The sequence below is a fragment of the Nasonia vitripennis genome, chromosome 3 (genome assembly GCF_009193385.2).
Source record: "Nasonia vitripennis strain AsymCx chromosome 3, Nvit_psr_1.1, whole genome shotgun sequence".
NCBI lineage: Eukaryota > Metazoa > Arthropoda > Insecta > Hymenoptera > Pteromalidae > Nasonia > Nasonia vitripennis.
In genome coordinates, this window is record NC_045759.1 from 12,794,373 (window position 1) to 12,818,263 (window position 23,891).

Here is a 23,891-nt window from a genome sequence, read left to right on the forward strand (position 1 = left end):
ATGTGTCGATGCGTTTTTAAAATAAATTATTATAATCGGGGAGCGTGGTGTAATTGCGTTTACACTTTTTTCTTCGCTAATCTCACCTACGATCGACGTGCCGACGTGTTTTTAAAATAAATTTTTTTTTATTTGGGGAGCGTGGGGTAAGTGGGTTTACACATTTAGGTTTTAGATTTATTCTTCACTAAGCTCACCTTCCTTTGATGTGTCGATGCGTTTTTAAAATAAATTATTATAATCGGGGAGCGTGGGGTAATTGGGTTTACACATTTTGGTTTTTGATTTATTCTTCGCTAATCTCACCTTCCTTTTATGTGTCGATGCGTTTTTAAAGTAAATTATTGTACTCGGGGAGCGTGGGGTAATTGCGTAAAGATCACCTTCGATCGACGTGTTTCTAAATTAAATTATTGTACTCGGGGAGCGTGGGGTAATTGGGTTTACACATTTAGGTTTTAGATTTATTCTTGACTAAGCTCACCTTCCTTTGATGTGTCGATGCGTTTTTAAAGTAAATTATTATAATCGGGGAGCGTGGTGTAATTGCGTTTACACATGTTTCTTCGCTAATCTCACCTTCGATCGACGTGCCGACGTGTTTTTAAAATAAATTTTTTTTTATTTGGGGAGCGTGGGGTAAGTGGGTTTACACATTTAGGTTTTAGATTTATTCTTCACTAAGCTCACCTTCCTTTGATGTGTCGATGCGTTTTTAAAATAAATTATTATAATCGGGGAGCGTGGGGTAATTGGGTTTACACATTTAGGTTTTAGATTTATTCTTCACTAAGCTCACCTTCCTTTGATGTGTCGATGCGTTTTTAAAATAAATTATTATAATCGGGGAGCGTGGTGTAATTGCGTTTATACATTTTGGTTTTTGATTTATTCTTCGCTAATCTCACCTTCGATCGACGTGCCGACGTGTTTTTAAAATAAATTTTTTTTTATTTGGGGAGCGTGGGGTAAGTGGGTTTACACATTTAGGTTTTAGATTTATTCTTCACTAAGCTCACCTTCCTTTGATGTGTCGATGCGTTTTTAAAATAAATTATTATAATCGGGGAGCGTGGGGTAATTGGGTTTACACATTTAGGTTTTAGATTTATTCTTCACTAAGCTCACCTTCCTTTGATGTGTCGATGCGTTTTTAAAATAAATTATTATAATCGGGGAGCGTGGTGTAATTGCGTTTATACATTTTGGTTTTTGATTTATTCTTCGCTAATCTCACCTTCGATCGACGTGCCGACGTGTTTTTAAAATAAATTTTTTTTTATTTGGGGAGCGTGGGGTAAGTGGGTTTACACATTTAGGTTTTAGATTTATTCTTCACTAAGCTCACCTTCCTTTGATGTGTCGATGCGTTTTTAAAATAAATTATTATAATCGGGGAGCGTGGGGTAATTGGGTTTACACATTTAGGTTTTAGATTTATTCTTCACTAAGCTCACCTTCCTTTGATGTGTCGATGCGTTTTTAAAATAAATTATTATAATCGGGGAGCGTGGGGTAAGTGGGTTTACACATTTAGGTTTTAGATTTATTCTTCACTAAGCTCACCTTCCTTTGATGTGTCGATGCGTTTTTAAAATAAATTATTATAATCGGGGAGCGTGGGGTAATTGGGTTTACACATTTAGGTTTTAGATTTATTCTTCACTAAGCTCACCTTCCTTTGATGTGTCGATGCGTTTTTAAAATAAATTATTATAATCGGGGAGCGTGGGGTAATTCGGTTTACACATTTAGGTTTTAGATTTATTCTTCACTAAGCTCACCTTCCTTTGATGTGTCGATGCGTTTTTAAAGTAAATTATTGTACTCGGGGAGCGTGGGGTAATTGGGTTTACACATTTAGGTTTTAGATTTATTCTTCACTAAGCTCACTTTCCTTTGATGTGTCGATGCGTTTTTAAAATAAATTATTATAATCGGGGAGCGTGGTGTAATTGCGTTTACACATTTTGGTTTTTGATTTATTCTTCGCTAATCTCACCTTCCTTTTATGTGTCGATGCGTTTTTAAAGTAAATTATTGTACTCGGGGAGCGTGGGGTAATTGCGTAAAGATCACCTTCGATCGACGTGTTTCTAAATTAAATTATTGTACTCGGGGAGCGAGGGGTAATTGGGTTTACACATTTAGGTTTTAGATTTATTCTTGACTAAGCTCACCTTCCTTTGATGTGTCGATGCGTTTTTAAAGTAAATTATTATAATTGGGGAGCGTGGTGTAATTGCGTTTACACATTTTTCTTCGCTAATCTCACCTTCGATCGACGTGCCGACGTGTTTTTAAAATAAATTTTTTTTTATTTGGGGACCGTGGGGTAAGTGGGATTACACATTTAGGTTTTAGATTTATTCTTCACTAAGCTCACCTTCCTTTGATGTGTCGATGCGTTTTTAAAATAAATTATTATAATCGAGGAGCGTGGGGTAAGTGGGTTTACACATTTAGGTTTTAGATTTATTCTTCACTAAGATCACCTTCCTTTGATGTGTCTATGCGTTTTTAAAGTAAATTATTGTTCTCGGGGAGCGTGGGGTAATTGCGTTTACACATTTAGGTTTTAGATTTATTCTTCACTAAGCTCACTTTCCTTTGATGTGTCGATGCGTTTTTAAAATAAATTATTATAATCGGGGAGCGTGGTGTAATTGCGTTTACACATTTTGGTTTTTGATTTATTCTTCGCTAATCTCACCTTCCTTTTATGTGTCGATGCGTTTTTAAAGTAAATTATTGTACTCGGGGAGCGTGGGGTAATTGCGTAAAGATCACCTTCGATCGACGTGTTTCTAAATTAAATTATTGTACTCGGGGAGCGAGGGGTAATTGGGTTTACACATTTAGGTTTTAGATTTATTCTTGACTAAGCTCACCTTCCTTTGATGTGTCGATGCGTTTTTAAAGTAAATTATTATAATTGGGGAGCGTGGTGTAATTGCGTTTACACATTTTTCTTCGCTAATCTCACCTTCGATCGACGTGCCGACGTGTTTTTAAAATAAATTTTTTTTTATTTGGGGACCGTGGGGTAAGTGGGATTACACATTTAGGTTTTAGATTTATTCTTCACTAAGCTCACCTTCCTTTGATGTGTCGATGCGTTTTTAAAATAAATTATTATAATCGAGGAGCGTGGGGTAAGTGGGTTTACACATTTAGGTTTTAGATTTATTCTTCACTAAGCTCACCTTCCTTTGATGTGTCGATGCGTTTTTAAAGTAAATTATTGTACTCGGGGAGCGTGGGGTAATTGCGTTTACACATTTTTCTTCGCTAATCTCACCTGCGATCGACGTGCCGACGTGTTTTTAAAATAAATTTTTTTTATTTGGGGAGCGTGGGGTAAGTGGGTTTACACATTTAGGTTTTAGATTTATTCTTCACTAAGATCACCTTCCTTTGATGTGTCGATGCGTTTTTAAAGTAAATTATTGTACTCATGGAGCGTGGGGTAATTGTGTTTACACATTTAGGTTTTAGATTTATTCTTCACTAAGCTCACCTTCCTTTGATGTGTCGATGCGTTTTTAAAATAAATTATTATAATCGGGGAGCGTGGTGTGATTGCGTTTACACATTTAGGTTTTATATTTATTCTTCACTAAGTTCACTTTCCTTTGATGTGTCTATGCGTTTTTAAAGTAAATTATTATAATCGGGGAGCGTGGGATAAATCGGTTTTCACATTTAGGTTTTAGATTTATTCTTCACTAAGCTCACCTTCGATCGATGTGCCGACGTGTTTTTAAAATAAATAATTGTACTCGGGGAGCGTGGGGTAATTGCGTAAAGCTCACCTTCGATCGACGTGTTTCTAAATTAAATTATTGTACTCGGGGAGCGTGGGATAATTGGGGTTACACATTTAGGTTTTAGATTTATTCTTCACTAAGCTCACCTTCGATCGATGTGCCAACGTGTTTTTTAAATAAATTTTTTTTACTCGGGGAGCGTGGGGTAATTGCGTAAAGCTCACCTTCGATCGACGTGTTTCTAAATTAAATTATTGTACTCTGGGAGCGTGGGGTAGTTGGGTTTAAACGTTTTAGATTTAGATCTATTCCTCGCTTCGCTTGTCTTCCATCGATGTGCCGAGGTGTAGTTTAAATAAATTATTTTACGTAGGGAACGTAGGGTAGTTTGAATTACGCATTTTGATTTTGGTTTTATTTCTCGCTCAGTTAGCCTTCCTTTGATGTGCCGACGTGTTTTTAAAGTAAATTATTATAATCGGGGAGCGTGGGATAATTGGGGTTACACATTTAGGTTTTAGATTTATTCTTCGCTAATCTCACCTTCGATCGATGTGCCAACGTGTTTTTTAAATAAATTTTTTTTACTCGGGGAGCGTGGGGTAATTGCGTAAAGCTCACCTTCGATCGACGCGTTTTTAAAGTAAATTATTATAATCGGGGAGCGTGGGGTAATTGTGTTTACACATTTAGGTTTTAGATTTATTTTTCACTAAGCTCACCTTCGATCGATGTGCCGACGTGTTTTTAAAAAATATTTTACTACTAAATCTCTTACTGAATGGTGTAGGTTGGTTTACGGATTTTAGTTTTTAATCTTACTCTTGCGCTAGCTCGCCTTCCTACAAAGTGCCAACATATTTAAAAATTTAATACTTTTATCTCTCTAGGTATTAGGTTAATTGATTTAGATCAGGCTTAGGATTTTGTATTGTAATTTTGAATTTTCTGTGGGCTTATGTGCTTAGGATTTAATATTTTCGTTTTATGTCAGCAACTTTCTGTGCCTCGTGTAGAAGGTTTTAGGAGATTTTATTTTAGTATATTTTTTCTTCATCTGCACCTCGCTGTGCATGGGGTAGGTTGATTTATGTTTATGGGATCTATTAGTATTCACGTTTTATATTTAATTCTTGGGGAACTAGATTTGGTGCCTAGAGTTCTTTTTTTTAGTTTTAGATTGACATTTTCTTATTCATCGGCGCAGCCACCAGTAATTCGAAAATTTTCGAATTGATGCAGGGTCGCCCTATGGCTGACTTCAGAGAACAAAGCAGATCGCCTTACCTTGATGCCTCCTGAAGTTGGAATTTGAGCGTCCTTTGGAATAATCGAGACCCCAGCACTGCTCAGCAGTTTTGTGGTGGGGGAAGGACATTCGATCTACCTGTTTACACCTTGGGTCGGCGAATTGTCTTATAGCCAAGCCGCGGAACGGTTCCCCACCGTTCCAAACGTGCAAAAAAAAGGTGTTTGTGGTGGCTGTTTAGGAAATGTATACAGGCGTTTATAGCTTGTTTTGTTGTTGTCTTGCTGCGGTATGTTTAAAAATGAATGAATGAAAATGGTGGTGCTGACAGCAAAAGAGTATTTAAGTGCCTACTAATTTCAGAAGGTCATTTCAGAAACTTACAACGACAGTTTTTTAAATTGTCCTTTATTTAGTTTAAGGTTAGTAATCTTCATTTAACGTGTGAATGGTTAAATGTTAATTTGTATATAAGAAGATGTTTATAATAATTATTTGGCATCAGCAGCCGTCAGTATGATATCAGCAATCAGTGGTAAGAATTTACTGCAGCCTACTGGGCTACAATGCAAGAATTTGCACGAATACCTTAAGTCGAGGTCACCAGAGGTGCTCAGCAAATTGTACAATAATCCTCCGATTTGTCTTGCAGTCTACAGAGAACTGCCAGAGATTGCCCGACATTATGTTATGAGGCTCCTGTTTGTAGAACAACCAGTTCCACAGGCTGTCATTGCATCTTGGTGCTCAAAACTACATGTAGAGAATCATTTAAACGTGGTGCAAGTTATGAATGAGTTAAATATTTGGAAGGAAGCTGCTATACCTGGTGGCTTGCCAGGATGGATACTCAATGCCACGTTTAGGAAAAATTTAAAAATAGTGCTTCTGGGTGGTGGTGCGCCTTGGACTATGTCTAAACAACTTGAGATTGACAGCAAACCTAGGGATATAGCTTTTTTGGATTCTTATGCTTTGGAAAGGTGGGAGTGCGTTTTGCATTATATGGTTGGATCGCAACAACAAGAAGGTATTATTTTTTTCTATTTTATGATGTTAATACAGCCTAACTTATTTGAAATAAAATAAAATATCTGTATTTGAGGAATATTCCAATTTATTTTTTTTAATATCCTTTGCTGAAATAACTGCTCTTTGCAATGATAAAATATTTTTGAATTTTTGCAATAGGCATATCAGCCGATGCTGTCAGAATTTTATTACATGCTGGCCTTATGAAAAGGGATGAAGAAGATGGTAGTCCTGTTATAACACAAGCGGGTTTTCAATTTTTATTATTAGATACTTCTGCTCAGGTAAAAATTTATTAACAAAAGTGTTATTATAAATTGTGATTCAAATCATATACTACTAACTTATAAGCCAACAAACCTAGGTTTGGTACTTTATCCTTCAATATTTGGATACAGTGGAGGCAAGAGGTTTGGATTTAGTTGAATGCCTGACTTTTCTTTTTCAATTGAATTTTTCCACACTTGGAAAAGATTACAGTACACAAGGTATGTCAGATGGCCTTTTGATGTTTCTACAACATCTGAGAGAATTTGGCCTTGTATATCAACGAAAAAGAAAAGCAGGAAGGTAAAACTGTTTAAATAATGCTGCCCACTGATTTGGCACACTGCTTTCTCAAAGAGATGTAAGTTTGTTCATATTTGAAAATTTTTTTATCCATGTTTAAAGATTTTTTAAAGGTGGGCATACTTTTTATCAATATATTTTGAAATGTATAGATTGATGTTTTTATATTTAATAAATTTTAAGATGTTAAAACTAAAATTATATTATTTTAATAATTAAATTAAAAATTATAAGTTTTAAGATTTTCTTGTTTTATTTTTCTATTTAAACTAATTCAGGAATATGTTATATATTTCCTCTCATTAATTGTTCATTAAGATGGAGAACTATTTTTTCTTTTATTTATTTCACTTTTTTGACTTATAATTCTAAATAAATAAATTATTCGTTAAATTAAAATTAAATATGGATTTTCGAGAAAAATTTTGTTGATTAATATTTTGGGTGTGAGTTAAACATGTCAGTATATTATTTTGCTTAACAAATTATAACATATTAAGAAAGACCTGAATGATACTGTAATACATTTTAAATGTAGTAGTTTAATTGTAATTTTTTCCTTAAAAAATCAGATTTTCAATAAAAAATATAAAACTTTATACCATTTCTCTTAGAATTAAATTTTTAAAGAATAAAACAAAAAGAATCAACCTAAGGAAGAATGGTATATATAACAAAAATTAAAATTATTTGTTTTGAACCATTATCTCTGTTACAGTTGAGGATGGAATTTGCACAAAAATAAAGTCCACAAGACATTAAATTTCAAGTCAATTTCTATTGTTATAGATTTGCATAATAAGATGGCTAAAATGGACAACAAGCCAACCAGGGATAAATACTTTTATATGTCTTAATAAGATAAATAATGTATTTGCAAAATCATTGCTTTCTTTTAATTATGTTGTTTCATGTAACAGTCTAATTCACTTGAATGACAATCTTTTGCCTTTTGAATAGAACACCAAGTTTCACACAAAACCAGTGATTTTAGATTTTTTTAATTTATTTAAGGAGGTTCAATCATTAGTGCAAAAAGTTAAGAAAGTTATGAAAAATATACATTATTTTTCTCCAAGTTACAATAAAAATTATAATATTTTTTAAAACACTGATTCCAAGCAGTAATATTAAGGTTGCTTTTTACAAAAAGTTCAGATAAGATTGAAAAAGGAGGGCATAAATGTTCTCGTTCCGCACTTTTAGATTATCCAAAGAAAAGTCCATGAAGCCAAATGTTTTAAAAAGATATTTACTGGGAAAAGTCAAAAGTTTACACTATTCTAACTTCAAATCGTGACTTCCTTGTCATATGAGCAACTTATTGGTAAGAAAAAAATTCTTTGAATGAAAACCAAAACTATGGCAACTGTTTTACTTTTATCTATAAATTCATAAATAAGCTCAATAGACATTGTTTACTCACAACTGCTATAAAGTTTTTATATTATATATTTTGTAGAACCTCCTTAAATGTCGCTCAAAGACTACAAGTATAGTCATTACGTCTGTTTAAAAGCATCATAAAAAAGTGTGGAGTATTTGAAAGGGTTAATTAATATTCATCAAACACGGAAAAATGCTGTTAATGCTTCTCTTTGAGAAAGCATTTGATCCAAAACATTTTTTTTGTATAAAATTGCAGAGTTCTAACCAATCACACTTAATTTTAACAGATTTTATCCAACACGACTAGCTTTGAATATTGCAACAGGACAAGACAAACCTATCTCAAGAGATTTGGAAAAAGAACGCTTTGTCATAGTTGAAACAAATTATAGGGTATATGCATACACAAACTCAAATCTGCAAGTTGCACTCATTGGTTTATTTTGTGAATTACTCTACAGGTATGTGTGTGTGTGCGTGTGTTAATCATGTAAATTTTTATAGATCATGATTGCTTTACAATGGTAATGTTTTGACAGATTTCCAAATTTAGTGGTTGCAATATTGACAAGAGATTCTGTACGAGCAGCCTTAAAAAGTGGTATCACTGCTGTACAAATAGTAGGATATCTGAATCAGCATGCTCATAATAAAATGATTGATCCTGGACCACCAACTCTTCCACCAACTATTGTAGATCAGATTAAACTATGGGAAAATGAAAGAAATCGCTTTATATTCAGCGAAGGAGTTCTTTATAGTCAATTTCATTCTCAAATTGATTTTGAAGTTCTTAGAGATCATGCTGTATCTTTGGGTGTAATGATTTGGCAAAGTGACAGGTATATTCATGGATTAATCAAAATGAGCTTTCAAAATTGAATTTTTGTAATAATATATTCTGCTAATTTCACTTTGTCTTGTGTAGGAAACGAACTATGGTTGTTACAAAAACAGGTCATGATGATGTCAAAAAATTCTGGAAGCGATATTCAAAAGGAGCCAATTAACTGTTTTTTAGTTTAATCAAGGTTGTTAATACTTGAGGAAAAATGTTTGTTTGGAAGTAATGTTATTTATCAATATTTATACAAGGATCAAACCAATATTGTCTGATATAATTTGTACAAAAGTATTCAAGATAAAACTTGCAATACAGGATGATTTATTGTAAAATAAATAGCATAAATTTTATAAAAATGCTCTGTAAAAGACCTTTTATTATCGCCGTGTCTATTCGCATCACAAATTCACGTAAATCCACGTAGATCCAGGGTATGATTGATTAATTAGTGACTTGAAATTTACTTTTCTTTTGCAAAGAGTAAATCTGTGTACTGTTGCTTTAGCATACTGATCTTTTCACTCAGATGTGCTGAAGCAATCATACCCACCCAGGCACACTCTTCGCAAACGTACACGGGTTGAATATTTTCTTAACTTCTTATATCCGCAGGGAAAACCCGTGTACCGTATATGTACACGGGTGGGTGTACGTAGACAGTGCCTAAAAAATTACGTACGCTAACGCGGAAAATTTACGTTTCTGGAAAATACGTGTCTATACTTCGTCAACGTAAATACACGTTTTAAAGTCGTCGATGAAATCAAGTTTTAAACGCGTATTTACGTGGATCTACGTGAATTTGCGGTGAAAATACACAGCGTTTTATTATATATTGTAACCGTTAATTATTTTATTTTATAAATTATTATTTAATTTGATTTCCTATAAATTTTTGTTTCAACGTATAAAAATAAAATTATTACATATAAATGCGGTGCTTATGAAAAGATGTAGTAAAGAGTCTTAACGCTGAGGAGCAGCTTTTGGTTTTGGCATTTTGTTTAGTAAAGCCTGAATTTCTTTTTTCTCGTCATAAGTTTTCCAGAGCTCATATAAGTTAATTATATACCTAGCTATTTCTTGAATTTTTTCCATGTCTGCGTTTAGTTCAGCAAACCATGATTTAAGGTCTTTTTGTAATATGACGCAAGCTATTTGTAGGCAACCTGTAAGAATAGATAAACATAATTAGTTTCAATTGTATAAAAACAACTCAAAGAATGTTTTTCAAATTATTACTATGACTTGATAGATTACCAATTGCTATTTGATATGGAGGATACAGTAAGCAAACATCAGTGCGCAAACTGTCATTGATGATTCTCCAGGCTAGTGTAAGTAATTGATCATCAGGGCCAACGTCTTGAATTAAAGTAAGTAATGGGCGATAAGGTTGGTACACAATTAAGCAGCAGTCAAGGTGCTCTAATAAATAAAATTCACATTCCAAAATATGGTTTGTTCTATATGGAAATTCTTGTGCATAGGCATATGTAAATTTGCTTTTCACTGTATACAGAAATATTTATATTTATATTGGCGTAAAAGATTGTGACACTGGTGCAGAATAAATTTGATAATACGTACAAACTGTTTGACAAGTTGTAAGTAATCTGTTATTTGAAATTACGCCAAATTCCTCAACTTTGGAAGCTAAAAGAACACAAGTTGGAGCCAACAGTAAAGGATCAATACACTTGAGGCTGTTATGCGCATAAAACCTTTTAAAATAAACTGTAGCTGTGGCAATGACCTGCTGTCTCAGCTTGAGCTGTTCACCAAACACCTGAATTACTAAAATCATATAATCAAATAACCATTGTTACAATTTTTTTACCACTTGTTTGATTGAACTTGTTTGATTTAATGTTGTAACTAACGATTAGCAAAAAAAATAAACAACTTTTGATACTCTTCCTCGGTCAAAATTGAGAGATCGTACTGCCTCTCTCTGACCAAATCTTGCTTATCCAATAGCCATTGTTGACTGAAATGAGGAGAAGAACGTGAGCCTCAAGTGACATTAATATCACTTGTTAAAAATATTTGTACACTTACTGATGCGAGCTGTGCCAAAAGTTTCCGGCCATCCTGGAAGCTCAATTCTACCTAAAGCACGAGCGATTTAAATTTGTACGCATCGCCTCCGCCGCGATTTCTTCTCTGATGCATCTATGCCATTGTCAAATTAGTGATGTTCAATAATTATCGATAAGTGCAAATATCGATATTTTTGTTTCAATATATCGGAATTTTTTATCGATATTTTACTAACCGATTATTGGAAATATCGATATGTTATACGTAAATATCGATACTTTATTTTACCTAATTTTTTGGTCAACAGAAAAATTTCTGTCGCATCGGGACGTAAGTTCACGAGTTGTGAGTTCTTCTTCTTCTTTTTTTTTCTTGGCAATGAGTTAGACTCGTGCTGCCATCACCCGGTAATAATTTGAATTAAGGTCTGTTATTGTAGTTGGCGGCGATTTTGTTTTTGGTTTGGCAGTAAGGTATCTCGAGGCCGATTATTGATCAGCACCGTGGTTTTTCTGTTACATCTTATAGAATAAGTCAGGTGAAATCATCTACATAATGTGTAAATTTTTGATTATAAAGCTAAATTACAGGCTTTGAAAAATTCTGTTAGAAATTTTGCTTCTATGCTGTTAGGCATTTTAAATGTTTTTTTCAAGTCTAAAGGAATTGTTGATTTGTTTTTTTTAATTTTTTAAGTAGGGATGCTCTCTCTTTAATATAGAGCGGGCATTCATTTATAACGTGATCTAAATCTTCTGTGAGGAATCCGCATTTGCATTCTTCTGAGTCGGTTAGGTTTTTCCTGAATAGACTCTCTGCTAGAGAGTAGTGGTTTGAACGAATTCTGTTAATTGTTGTTATATGATATCTGTTAGCAATGGTTTTATAAAACCAGGGTTTTGGAGTATCTTCATAATAATTTTCGAAGTATAGTTTACCCTTGTATGTTTTTTCGTGGTCTAGTTTTTTTCTGAAGCTTTTGTGTTCCTTTTTTTTGATTTCTTCAAACATATCAGTGTATGGAAGTTTTAGGTCAACTTGATCACCTGTTGTAATGGCATCTTTAGCTAATTTGTCTACTATTTCGTTATTTGTAATGTTTTTATGAGCGGGTATCCAGTAAATTTTCAGTTTTAGTTTTTTGTTTATAATCTCGTATAATAGGTTTTTTATGTCTAGAATAAGATAAGACATATTTTTTGTTTTTAGTGGGGAGAAATATTTAATCGCTTGTAGGACTGACTGGGAATCAGTAAAAATTCTGGAAGTTTTTATATTTTTGTTTAGTACTATTTTCAGTGTTTGTAAAATAGCAAATGCTTCAGCTGTAAATATGGATGCAATTTTGTTGAATTTGAATTTTTTTTCGAGATTATTGTATGGTGAATAAATTGCTGCTCCTGTGTGATTTTTGTCTTCTGTTTTAGAACCGTCAGTAAAAAAGTCAACCGTTTCTTCGGATGGGTTATTATAAAACATCTCCTCAAATGCAGTATTGGGGTTTTCTGATTTTTGTATGATAGAACCTTCTTTTATTGAGATGATCTCGTCCTCTTTGTCATTTAGCATTGTTTCAAGCTTGTATGGGTAAGGAAGTGGTAAGTTAAATTTTTTGATAAAGTGACCTCTGTGATAAAAGTAGTGTATAAATGATTTGAATAAAGGGAAAGAGCTTACGGTGAAAATTTTGTTTTTATTTCTTGCTAGGACAAATAATTCGCAGAGCATGTTAGAAAGTCTATCTGATTCTATTGATATGATCTTGACCGCTAGTTTGTCTGCTAAGTACTCCGTTCTGGTTGTTATGGGGACTTCTTTGGATTCTGCCAGCATGACATTGATAGGTGTAGAGTTTCTATATCCTAGTGCCAATCTGATTGCTTTGTATTGTAGCTTGTTGATTTTTTCTCTTAGTTTTGGATTCTTGATATTTATACAGAAACAGTTATAATCGGTGATGCTTCTAATCAAACCTTTATAGACATTGAGGAGTACTTGAGGATGTCCTCCCCACCAAGTCGTTCTCAAGACTTTTATAATATTTATAGTTTTTTGTATTTTTTCAATAAGATTTTGTGCGTGTGTATTCCAGTTTAGTTTGGAGTCGAGCCATACTCCAAGGTATTTAACAGCTTGTTCATTTTTAATTTTATGTCCATTTATGGTGATAGATATGTTGGGATCTATATTTTTGTTGGAGAAGATGATCAATTGTGTTTTATTCGGAGCTATATCTAGTCCTATGGATTGGAAAAAGTTGATAATCTCACTTGTGTTGTTTTGTAATGTAGCTAGGCCTTCTTCTACAGATTTATTGTTTGTAAATATTATTGTGTCGTCTGCGAATTGTATGATATTGTTTTTAGGATTAATGTGTCGGTTGAGATAGATAACATAAATGAGGTAGAGGGTCGGGCTTAGAACGCAGCCTTGGGGGACTCCAATGTGTCTGTAGAAGGGTCCCACTAGTTTGTGATTAATTTAAAAATAGAGATTTCTGTTTGTCATTAGGTTGAATATGAATGTTCTTGTTTTAATTGGTATTTTAAGATCTTCCAGTATATTTTGTAACATATTCGGATTGACCATGTCGAAAGCAGACTTAATGTCTATCAGCAATGTAATAATATGCGAATTTTCTATAAAAGCTTTATGTATTTGAGCGATTAGATAAGCAATACTAGTGGCGCATGACTTAGCTTTTCTGAAGCCATTTTGAGAATCGGGTAAGAGTGCATTGCTCTCTAGGTAGTAGATTAATCGTGTTTGTATGAGTTTTTCGGCTAGTTTTAGCATACATGAAGCTAATGTGATAGGTCTGAATTTATTTTTTTCTTTTTTGGGTAGTAGCATTACCAGGAATTCTTTCCACTCTCGTGGAAACCTTCCGCTGGCAATTATATCATTTATGGTGTGTAAAAGCAGCGCTCTATAGTTGTTTGGAGTGTTGTTGAGCATAATGTTGTCTATTTGGTCTAACCCAGGGCTAGATTTTTTGTTGCATGACTCAATCGCTATTGTCAGTTCTTTTAAATTAAATGGACTGTCGATGTCACTATTTATTTCGGCCTCTATGTTTTCGATAGATCCTGGGGGTTGATTATAAGAAGCTGTTTGCGGGCAAAAGTCTGAGATGAATTGGTGCATGTTATTTATTGTCTCTGAGTCTAAGTATATTGGGTTATTTCTTTTTTTTTTCGTTAAATTTATGGATGGTTTCCCAGACTTCATTTATGTTGGCTTCTCTAGACAGTTTAGTTTCTGTATATTTCTTAAAACTGTTTAATTTAATTTCTTTTAGTTTGAATTTTGATTCTATTTCATAGTCCTTTAGTTCTTTGAGTTGTTCCAACGATGGATTTTGTTTCAGGCTTTTTTCTAGATTTTTCCTGGTGTTATTAATCTCTTCGGCTTCCTCATTCCACCAAGGTGGTTTTATTGATTGAGGTATATGTGATGCTTTTAGTTTATTCTTAATAAATTGGGTTCTGTTATCGGTTATTAAAGGGGAGTATACTTTATAACATGGATGGTTATTCATTGTAGAATTGTCATCACTGGGGTTGTTTATTTCATTTATTTTTTCTTTGTTGTGTGACTTTTTTGGTTTAGGTTTTAGTTCGTTTATGGCACTTATTAGAATATTCATTAGTATGTTATATTTTTCATCTATCGGTTTATTCGAAAATTCATGAAATTGGTCTATAGGGTATTGAGTGTCAACTATAGCTTCTACTAGTAGGTTGAAGTTTGTCCAGTTAATAGACTTTGTTTTTATTTTATGGCTTGATGCTGTAGGGCATATTTTTATGTCTTTGTTAATCTCGATTTCAATTAGGTAATGATCACTGTACATTTTATCGTCTAGGATTTTCCAGTGACTTTGGAGAAATAAGTCTGATGATACTATTGTTAAGTCTATAGCAGAAAAAGTTATGTTATTGTTAACTACTTTGGAGTAGGTCATTGAACCGTCATTAAGAATTATAAGGTCTTTATCGTCGATAATTTCTAAAAGATTCTCTCCAGTTTTACAGTTGTTTGTTGATCCCCATAGTAAATTGTGTGCATTAAAATCTCCACCAATTATTTTATATTTGATTTTATCAATTGATTGAAAGAATTTGTACCATTCTTCCGCTGTGGTAACTTTTCCAGGAACTCTGTATATTGAACTGATTAATATTTCTTCTTCGTTGTTGAGATGTACTGTGACAGCAACTGTTTCTAAACTTTCCGGGCTGTTATATAATGGTTTATACTCTTCAAATATCAGGATTGATTTGACGAGAATACAGACTTCTCCATTATGCTCTTTATTTAAATTGTTGTTGTTTTCTGCTCTATCTCTTCTTACCATATTGAAGTTTTTTATTGTAAATTTTTTTTGGTCTGAGAGCCATGTCTCTGAGAGAAGAATTATGTCGTAGTTGTCGGCTATATTTTTGATGAAATCAGTTTTATTTGAAATTGAGCGGCAATTCCATTGAAGGATTTTAAGATTGTTTTTGATTTTACATTTGTTTGGATTACCTTGAATTGTATCTTCCATTTTTTAAATATAATTTAAGATTGAAAATTAGATGTCGAAAAACATTTATAAGCATGGAATTGCTATTAGTTCGATTTACGTGTTTGTTTAAAGCTCTGTGGAGCTTGATTCTTCATTAGTGTTATCATTTTTTTTGCTTAAATTATCTGTTTCATTAACTGCGTCATTATAGGTATTTTGGACTTGTGTCAACAGTACATTTGACTGTTTTAATTGTTGTTCCCTGTGATTGATTCTATTTTCAGTTAGTCTTAAGATTTTTCGGATTTCAGTTATTGGTAAGTCGTTAATAATTTCAGTAATATAATTAATTTTTTCCTCTATTGGTGTGAAATTTAAATTATCATGAGTGTCTTGAAGATAACTGTGATCAAAAAAGTCTTTCGCTGTCATTCTATGATTGATTGGTTTGATTTTTAGATTGGTGTTGCCATTTACATATGACAAACAATCCGTGTGCTGTTTTGCCAATCTAAAGTTGGGAGTAAAGTTGTTGTTTTTTGATTTTTGAGAGGGGGATTGGGTGAGTTGATGGTTATGACCTACTGATTGGGTAGACCCCCTATATATCTGTTGGTTCCACTGAAGGTTGAGTAGGATGGTTCCTTGGCTGTTTGGAGTAGGATTTTACTTTATCCGCATACATGGTATTTTTTAGTGTGTCTGTCTGAGCTTGCGTTGGTTGTGAGGAGTTACCAATGGTTGGAAAATGTGATTTGTTATACGCAGGCATTTTTCTTAATTGGTTTTTTAATTCGGCTATTGTAATGTTTTGATCTGTTGCCATGTTTTTTAGGTTTTGCTCTTCAATTTTTGCAGGACAACTTTTGTCAATTGGGAGGTGGTTTTGTTTACAGTGTAAACATGTAGGTTGTGTGTTAATGTATGGACATTCATTTCCATCTGTATGTTTTGGTTCACCGCATCTGATGCATCTTTCATTTGGGGCTTTGCAATTGTTTTTGATATGACCAAATCTAAAGCATCTGTAGCATTGTCTTACTTGCGGGTAGTATGTTTCAATTGGGTAAATTACTTTTAAGACCTTAGCCTCTGCCGGTAGAAATTGTCCTTTCACTGTTATTTGAACTGTTTTTGTTGGGAGGATATCTACTTTATCGGTTGATTTGTTGTATATCTTTTTCGTGAATCTTCGTGTGTGTGTGATCTGGAGTGGACCAAAAGGAGAGTCTAATTCGATGAACTGTTTTAATTCATCATCAGTTATTTCTACTGGAATACCCTTAATGATTCCTTGCTTTGAAAGCAGATGGTTTGGGATGAACGCACGGATTTTTAGATCCTTCCAATCTGTCAAGTTTAAGATAAGGTTGGCTATATTTCTATATTTGGCTATAACACAAACTTTATTATAGCTTAATTGTTTTATTTCATGTAAGGAGTCTTTGATTTCAATTTTTGGAATTAGGGATTTAGCAATCTTTATAGCATCTAGTCTATCATTGTCAATTGATTGTAGGTAGATTTTGTATGGTCCTTGTATGGTAATGTCGTACTCTGATGGTAAATCTTTATCATTTCTGTTATCATTGGGATCGGTCGGTAAAGAGTGGTCATTGAATAGATTTTTTCTAGCATTGTCGTTGTAAGGTTTTTTCTTGAATCTTTGATTGTTGGGGGATGATGACTCTGGCGATCTAAATTCGGCAGGTCTCTTCCTTTCACTGTCAGCTTTTGAGTTTTCGTGCGACGTGTTCTGGGATTCGTGATTGCGCTGGTCTAAGCTGCTCGTGTTTGTCTCTGTTATCGGTTGACTCTGTGTTAGGGTTTTATTGTCATTTGGTGTATGGATAATCTTTTCGATTTCTTCGAGCGATATGTCTTCAGTTTCCATTTTTGTATCCTTTAGGTCATCACCTTTGGCTGTTGTGTTAATTTGATCTAAGTTGTTCGAACTTTTAGTGTGGTTAAGTCTTGCTTGTATCAGTGAGTTCCTCTTTGGATTCAGACCATTTTTGTTTTCGCCTATAGACTCTTTCGTAGTAACGCGGGTGTTATGCCTATTATTAAGCTTAAGGCCAGAAGTAGCATACGTCCGAGGTGGTCTTAGCACTCTCGGAAGATGTTGTGGGTGATCTCCCATTTTTTCGATTAACCGCACACGCAGGTGCAGGTTATGTTGGGGGTTGCGCCCGCTTTAGCGGGCCTTTTTGGTTTCAGCAATCAGAAGTTTCTATATCTAATCCCTTTGGACGTATAAACACCGTTTCGTCTTAACCAATATCCTCGCCAGTCAAGTATTTGCCTGAATTCCGTTATTTATAAGTATCAAGAAACTAGCTGCAAAAAAAACGCGTCCGTGCACTATCGCGACTTGGTCAGACCGGAGTAGAACATATAGAACTCCAGTTGTGAGTTCTGACTCCCGCCTGGCCGCTTCGCGACCGTTTCCTTCATGTTCTCTCCCCACCACCTCAATAAGGAACAAGTCCGTTTAACGCTTACTTCTGATTGGCTGTCAGCTGCTATTCCTCGCTATTCCTTTTTACGTGAGATACCCCTAATACATTTAAAACAAAAACCCTCAAACCCAGCTACCCCACGCGTCGAGATTTTAGAGAATAATATGTTTTAATAAAAGATCTTCTTTTTAAAGAATACTCCTCGCTTTCATTAGCTTTCCTCCAATGTGCCGACGTATTTTTTAAATAAATATAATTCTATCACAAAAAAATAGCGACGCGTGGGGTAGGTGGGTTTAGGGCATTTGGCTTTAGATTTATTTGTCGCTTTCGCTAGCCTTCTTATTCCGATGTGCAGACGCCTTTTTTAAATAAATATTCTGTCATTTAAAATCTCGACGCGTGGGGTAGCTGGGTTTGAGGGTTTTTGTTTTAAATGTATTTGCTGTTTTCGCTAGTCTTCTTATTCCGGTGTGCCGACGTCTTTTTTAAATAAATATTCTGTCATTTAAAATCTCGACGCGTGGGGTAGCTGGGTTTGAGGGTTTTTGCTTTAAATTTATTCCTCGCTTTCGTTTGCCTTCGTCTGATATGCCGATGTATTTTTTAAATTAAGGTCGTCTTATTAAAAATCGCGACGCGTGGGGTAGCTCGGTTTAAGGGTTTTGGTGTTAGATGTATTCCTTGCTTTTACTCGCCTTATTATTCTTCGATGTGCCGACGTATTTTCTAAATTAAGCTTCTCTCATTAAGAATCGCGACGCCTTGGGTAGCTGGGTTTAAGCATTTCGGTTTTAGATTTATTCCTTGATTGCTTGATCGCCGATTGCATATAAAAACTAAGTTGATAAGCATGACCGATATGTTACCGACTAAGCTGCACTCTGTTGCCATCAGAACGCAAGAAACTAGACTGACGCGCCGCGGTGGTCGGGGTGCCTCACTTTAGGAGAAGGAGAATCAACGGGATAGGAGTTTGGAGCCAGAAAATACTAAAAACTTTTTCAGTCATATTCCGCCGCATGGTGGCGCTTCAAACATTTGTCTTCATTGTGACGTCACTTGCCAGAATGATTTAAAAACGAGCGTTTTCAATGAACTAAATTTTATTTTATATATCGGAAATTATACCTTTTACAATAAATAAATGACTTATTATTTAATAATTTACAAATTCAATGAATACTGTTATGAATTAACTGATAAATCGAAGTTTATATGTCGACATAGAAACTGAAACAAATTTGATCGTTGTGAGCAAAAAGACTTGCCTAAAAATTCATTATGTTCACATTTACAAACGCATGATTACGATGCTGGTGTAACAAATCAGTATATATTATCATATATTGCTGGATTTGTTGTGAATAAAATTCAGAAATTTACTGATTGTACAGAATGTATAAGTTGTCTTACCACAAATAGTAAATCAGAGCAGCATCGGTTTATCAATCTTATTGACGAAGGATCCCTGCAGTATCCAAGTTTGCCATTAGAAAAACTGATTGAGCAATTGGAACAAGTGACACTCAGGGTTGCAGGTGAACTTCAAATTAAAAGCAACACACTTTTTCAAATTGTTGATGAAGTAAGTCGTTTGGAGAACGTCATTTTGATTGTCTGCCTCCATCACTCTGTCAAATCAGTTTAAAAATGCCGCGATTTTTAACAAGATGGCGGCCATCCTGAAATGTACTGTTCGCAACGCCGCCTATCGGCGAATCATTTTCTGATAGTTTTCAGGATTTTGCTAGCATCGCGTTGACTCTCCTTCTCTATAGTCTTCCTGGACTAATGGTTAATGATCCGATCCCAAGTCCATGTAGATTCTATAGTCCGGTACGCGGAATAGGAACGATATCTCGAACTCTAGAGCGAGCCGGTATTCAAATTAGCAATGAACGATATTGAATTAGGATAAGTATAATTATAATTTATTATTACATTTATTCACAGCTTAATCATAATAGCCACTTTATCGCCCTAAAAAACGGGGCTACAGTAGCTTTTTATTTTCTCATATATTTTTTTTCCATATTAAATTCTCTAATGATATATATATATATATATATATATATATATATATATATCATTAGAGAATTTAATATGTATATATACGTGGATAATACGTGGATGTCCACGAGTATAGATGATTCGTGCCCCCTTCGGGCAACCTTTTAAAACTGTGTCATCGTGTAGAACACAAAAAAGCATGCATTTAAAAAAAAATAACGCCCGTACCCCTGGGAAAGCTGAGATATTCAGTAATCAAGTTTTTATATCATCAGTAATCCCTTTTATATCACTTAAAAAATTCAAATTTTACATAAAAACGGATAAAAAACGTGCTTGATCGCACCCCTAAGGTTTTTTTGAAATTTGACAACCTTTGCACAATTATTTTTTATTTTAAGTTATGCCAATCGAAAGGTCTCCTAAAAAGACACCATTTGACACAATTTTTATTTCAGGGCCGCACCCTTAACACAGCGAAAAAAATTAATTACGGAATTTCTCAAAAATGGCCATAATAAAAGTATTGGCGTAATAGACCGCTTTTCACATTCTTTTCATATCCTCTCCCAAGTGAACACTTCATCGTAACGCATATTATAGGTCCCCAGTTTTATATATATATATGGGACGTTTCACGTCAACCGGACCATCAAAATTTGGGTTAACCTAAAAAGACGTTTGAGGTCTCAAAATGATCGTCTGGTCAAGCGCTTTTGAAAAAGTTCTGGCCTTTTCAAAAATCCAATGTGGCGCATAAAATATGGAGCCTGAAACCCACGTTTTCATAGCACATTCAACAAAAACAATAGTAAAAATGTTCTAATTTGTGAAATATCCCACCAAAAAGCATGTACAACTCATGATAGGACATATTATTGACAATGCTGACGGAATTCCAAAATCAAAAATGGCGAAATCAAAATGGTGGACATTATACCTCCACCAAACCCATTTTACCGCAACAAATGATTTTAGATCACTTTAAAGTATCGATATGAGGGTTTTTGGGGCCACTGCACCTTATTTTAACCTCGACATTTCAAAATTCGAAATGGTGGATCCAAAATGGCGGACATTATACCACCACCAAACCAATTTTACGGCAACAAATGATTTTAGATCACTTTAAAGTATCGATATGAGGGTTTTTGGGGCCACTGCACCTTATTTTAACCTCCAAATTTTAAAATCCAAAATGGCCGATCCAAAATGGCGGACATTGTACAACCACCAAAACTATTTTACCGCAATGAACGATTTTAAATCAGTTTAAAGTATCGGTATCGGAGTTTAAGGGGCCGCTGAATCTTATTTTAACCTCGAAATTTCAAAATTCAATATGGCCAATATAAACTGGCGGATATTTGTCATAACCCACCCGCAGGCTCTCTCGCGCAAAGCCCCTGATAACGCGCAACCCGCCGAACACGCCACGCACGCTGCAGCGCTTATCACCGCGGCGCTAGTACCGCGGCGCGCCGCTAGGCGGCTGCGCATTATCCACAAGTGAAGTAGCGTCGCGGAGGGCACATAAGAAGGCCGGGTCCAGCGCTGTACTTCGCCCCTCTTCCAACAGCCTAATGTTGCAAGTACACGGCTCGTGTCCAATGACAACTTGTGCAAAGACTTCAGCAAATAAAACTGTTTTGTGGCGAAGGAATTTATTGCTTTCAAGTGATTTATTTCATCCCTCTTTTTTACCTACACCCCCAACCCCTTCCCACGTTTAGCAACCCATAGACAGGAATATTTTCTTCAAGGAATGCTTTCTTCATCGGCGACTTTTTCTCCAACAGTCTTTTTCAGGATAGTTGGTGAGCAAGTCCATCAGCGGCTTTATTCATAGGCGACTTTTTCTCCAACAGTCCTTTTTAGAATAGTTAATAGGTACATTAATAGATACATTGGCGACTTCTTCTTCAACATCCTTTTTAAGGCAGTTGTTGAGTAAGTCTTACTTTATCGGCATCTCCTTGTTCAACTGTACTAGCCGTAATTTTGTTATTTCTAACATTTTTTTTGTTTTGGTTGTGCTTTCTCATATCCTACAACAATGTCTTCTCCTGCGAAAAAATATCGTATCGACAGATGCGTTAATCCATTTGATATTAATACATGACACAGCAAATCTCTTAGGAAGATCTCCAAAGAATTTCAAGATGTCTATCCTGATTATCCAACATCTTTACTGATTTGTGATACGTGTAGAAAATCCTTTTACAAACTACATGATTTGTCATCTCCAAACGTCAGTATGAGTGTTGATTTTGAATCAGAGACTGACTCACCTTCGGTTTCAAACACGGATGCACCTATGCAAGATGATCTTACAGATATTTTAACTGGACTTAAAAACAAATTCCAATCCCTGCCGGAGAACGATCAATTACGTGTCAGTATTCTTACTATTTTGCCCGAACACTGGGCAATACGTAAAATTATGAACCAATTTGGTGTGTCTCACAGAATGGCTCGTGAAGCAAAACAGTTAAGAGAATCAGATGGAGTTTTGGCTTCTCCTGTTGCAACGTGGAAAAACATTACCTGCAGAAACTACTCAGAAAGTTGAAGATTTTTACGAAAATTATCTTAACAGCAGAATTATGCCAAATAAAAAAGATACCGACAGTATTTATTTATATGGTGAAAAAATAAAAGTGCAGAAAAGATTATTACTTACTGATATTAAGAACCTTCATAATCAATTTAAAGAACAGTTTCCTGAACATCCGATTGGGCTTACCAAGTTTGCGGAAATGAGACCAAAATGTTGTGTCTTTGCAGGATCCTCTGGTACACACAATGTATGTGTATGTACGATACACCAAAATTTCAAGGCGATGATTGACACAGTAAATATGGAAAAAATCTCAAACAATATTCTGAAGAATTATAAAGATGTTTGAATTTCGTTCTATGTGAGGATCCCAAACCAACTTGTTATTTGAATGAATGCAAATTTTGTCCGGACATTCAAAAGTTTTCTAATTACGTTGAGAACATTATGGATGAGCACAATATTGATCAAGTCATCTTCAGCACGTGGCAATCAACCGATAGATACACTTTGATAAAACAATGCCTGCACACTGCAAGTACTGCACAATGCCTACAACAATGCAAGAATTTATTGAAACTTTATGTTCTAGCCTAGAAAAGTTGATACCTCATCACTTCATCGCTAAGGAACAATCAAAGTTTATTTCTGGGAAGAAAAATAATCTTTCAGATGAAGAGGTTCTTGCTCAATTGGATTTTGCTGAGAACTATGCTTTTACAACCCAAGATGCTGCACAGGCATTTCATTTTAATAATGATCAAAGTACGATTTTTCCTGCTGTTGTTTATTATAAATCTGAAGGCAAGCTAAAGCATTTCAGTACAGTATCTATGTCCGACTGTACTACTCATGATGCCACAGTATACATAATGCAGCAAAAGCTTATACCTGAAATTCGCAAGGTTTGTCCCACAGGAAAAAAAGTAATATATGCTACTGATGGTGCTAAACAGCATTTTAAAAAACGTTATCAAATGAGTAGTTTAATGAGTCATAAGAGAGATTTTGGCGTTGATGCTGAATGGCACTGTTTTGCAACAGCACACGGAAAAGCTAGTTGCGATGGAGTTGGAGCGATAGTAAAGAGAGAAGCTACAAGAGCGAGCTTACAAGCTGCAAAAAATAAAGCAATTCTAGATGTTAAAGCTCTTTATTCATGGGCTAATGGGCGATCATTCAATATCAAATTTTTCTTATACACCAAAAAAGATCACGAACAAACTCGTCAATTCCTAACAAAGAGATTTAAAAACTGTCCACCTGTCACAAACATACAAATGGGGCATGGATTTATCCCAGAAAATAATGAAACGTTGAAAGTCATGCATTACTCAAATGCCAATGAACCTAGGAACAGAGTAATTTATGATATCGGCGAAAGCCATTTATCACCAGTCAAAACTCCACGAACGAGGAGCCAGAATTGATAAGAGTGCACAAAAT

The 23,891-nt window shown here is 34.7% G+C and overlaps 4 protein-coding genes across 13 annotated transcripts; 1 reads left to right on the forward strand and 3 right to left on the reverse strand.

The window, feature by feature from the left end:
* The first annotated feature begins 5,075 nt into the window (after positions 1–5,075).
* LOC100118816 (general transcription factor IIH subunit 4) lies at positions 5,076–9,655 on the forward strand. Of its 6 annotated transcripts, none has more exons than XM_031926772.2 (9): positions 5,076–5,308; positions 5,383–5,441; positions 5,528–5,554; positions 5,672–6,049; positions 6,211–6,335; positions 6,416–6,621; positions 8,298–8,471; positions 8,550–8,852; positions 8,939–9,210. In XM_031926772.2, exons 3-9 carry the CDS (start codon positions 5,536–5,538, stop codon positions 9,018–9,020), a joined length of 1,287 nt encoding a protein of 428 aa, XP_031782632.1. In that variant the 5' UTR covers positions 5,076–5,308; positions 5,383–5,441; positions 5,528–5,535; the 3' UTR covers positions 9,021–9,210. The 6 variants fall into 6 exon arrangements, with proteins under 6 accessions (XP_031782632.1, XP_001602702.2, XP_008208558.1 ...); XM_031926773.2 differs by having other exon boundaries at positions 5,136–5,308; positions 5,525–5,554; XM_001602652.6 differs by having other exon boundaries at positions 5,120–5,441.
* LOC103316494 (cyclin-C) lies at positions 9,066–17,831 on the reverse strand. Of its 5 annotated transcripts, none has more exons than XR_004344708.1 (7): positions 11,186–17,831; positions 10,916–11,029; positions 10,738–10,844; positions 10,579–10,651; positions 10,445–10,510; positions 10,115–10,366; positions 9,159–10,023 (listed from the first exon to the last, which is right to left on the reverse strand). XR_004344708.1 is itself a non-coding variant. In XM_031926778.2 (6 exons), the coding sequence occupies exons 2-6, from the start codon at positions 10,945–10,947 to the stop codon at positions 9,821–9,823; spliced, it is 801 nt and encodes a 266-aa protein (XP_031782638.1). In that variant the 5' UTR covers positions 10,948–11,029; positions 11,186–11,414; the 3' UTR covers positions 9,066–9,820. The 5 variants fall into 5 exon arrangements, 2 of the variants coding, with proteins under 2 accessions (XP_031782638.1, XP_031782639.1); XR_004344707.1 differs by having other exon boundaries at positions 11,133–17,831; XM_031926778.2 differs by having other exon boundaries at positions 9,066–10,023; positions 10,445–10,651; positions 11,186–11,414.
* Positions 11,469–14,044, reverse strand: LOC116416762. The gene is made up of 3 exons (XM_031926319.1): positions 13,696–14,044; positions 11,626–13,362; positions 11,469–11,554 (listed from the first exon to the last, which is right to left on the reverse strand). The coding sequence occupies exons 1-3, from the start codon at positions 14,042–14,044 to the stop codon at positions 11,469–11,471; spliced, it is 2,172 nt and encodes a 723-aa protein (XP_031782179.1).
* LOC103316495 lies at positions 14,079–15,257 on the reverse strand. Its single transcript, XM_008210347.1, has one exon. The coding sequence runs from the start codon at positions 15,255–15,257 to the stop codon at positions 14,079–14,081; it is 1,179 nt and encodes a 392-aa protein (XP_008208569.1).
* Positions 17,832–23,891: the final 6,060 nt, after the last annotated feature.

Coding starts and splice junctions, on each gene's coding strand:
- LOC100118816 (XM_008210336.4), top strand. CDS start 5,536: ATGATATCAGCAATCAGTGGTAAGAATTTACTGCAGCCTACTGGGCTA. Junction 6,336..6,415: donor TATTAGATACTTCTGCTCAG/GTAAAAATTTAT, acceptor CAACAAACCTAG/GTTTGGTACTTTATCCTTCA. Junction 8,472..8,549: donor TTTTGTGAATTACTCTACAG/GTATGTGTGTGT, acceptor ATGTTTTGACAG/ATTTCCAAATTTAGTGGTTG.
- LOC103316494 (XM_031926778.2), bottom strand. CDS start 10,947: ATGGCCGGAAACTTTTGGCACAGCTCGCATCA. Junction 10,367..10,444: donor TACAACTTGTCAAACAGTTT/GTACGTATTATC, acceptor TTCTGTATACAG/TGAAAAGCAAATTTACATAT. Junction 10,024..10,114: donor TCCATATCAAATAGCAATTG/GTAATCTATCAA, acceptor CTATTCTTACAG/GTTGCCTACAAATAGCTTGC.
- LOC116416762 (XM_031926319.1), bottom strand. CDS start 14,044: ATGCACCAATTCATCTCAGACTTTTGCCCGCAAACAGCTTCTTATAAT. Junction 13,363..13,695: donor ACCTATCACATTAGCTTCAT/GTATGCTAAAAC, acceptor ATCACAAACTAG/TGGGACCCTTCTACAGACAC. Junction 11,555..11,625: donor AGATCACGTTATAAATGAAT/GCCCGCTCTATA, acceptor CAATTCCTTTAG/ACTTGAAAAAAACATTTAAA.
- LOC103316495 (XM_008210347.1), bottom strand. CDS start 15,257: ATGGTAAGAAGAGATAGAGCAGAAAACAACAACAATTTAAATAAAGAG.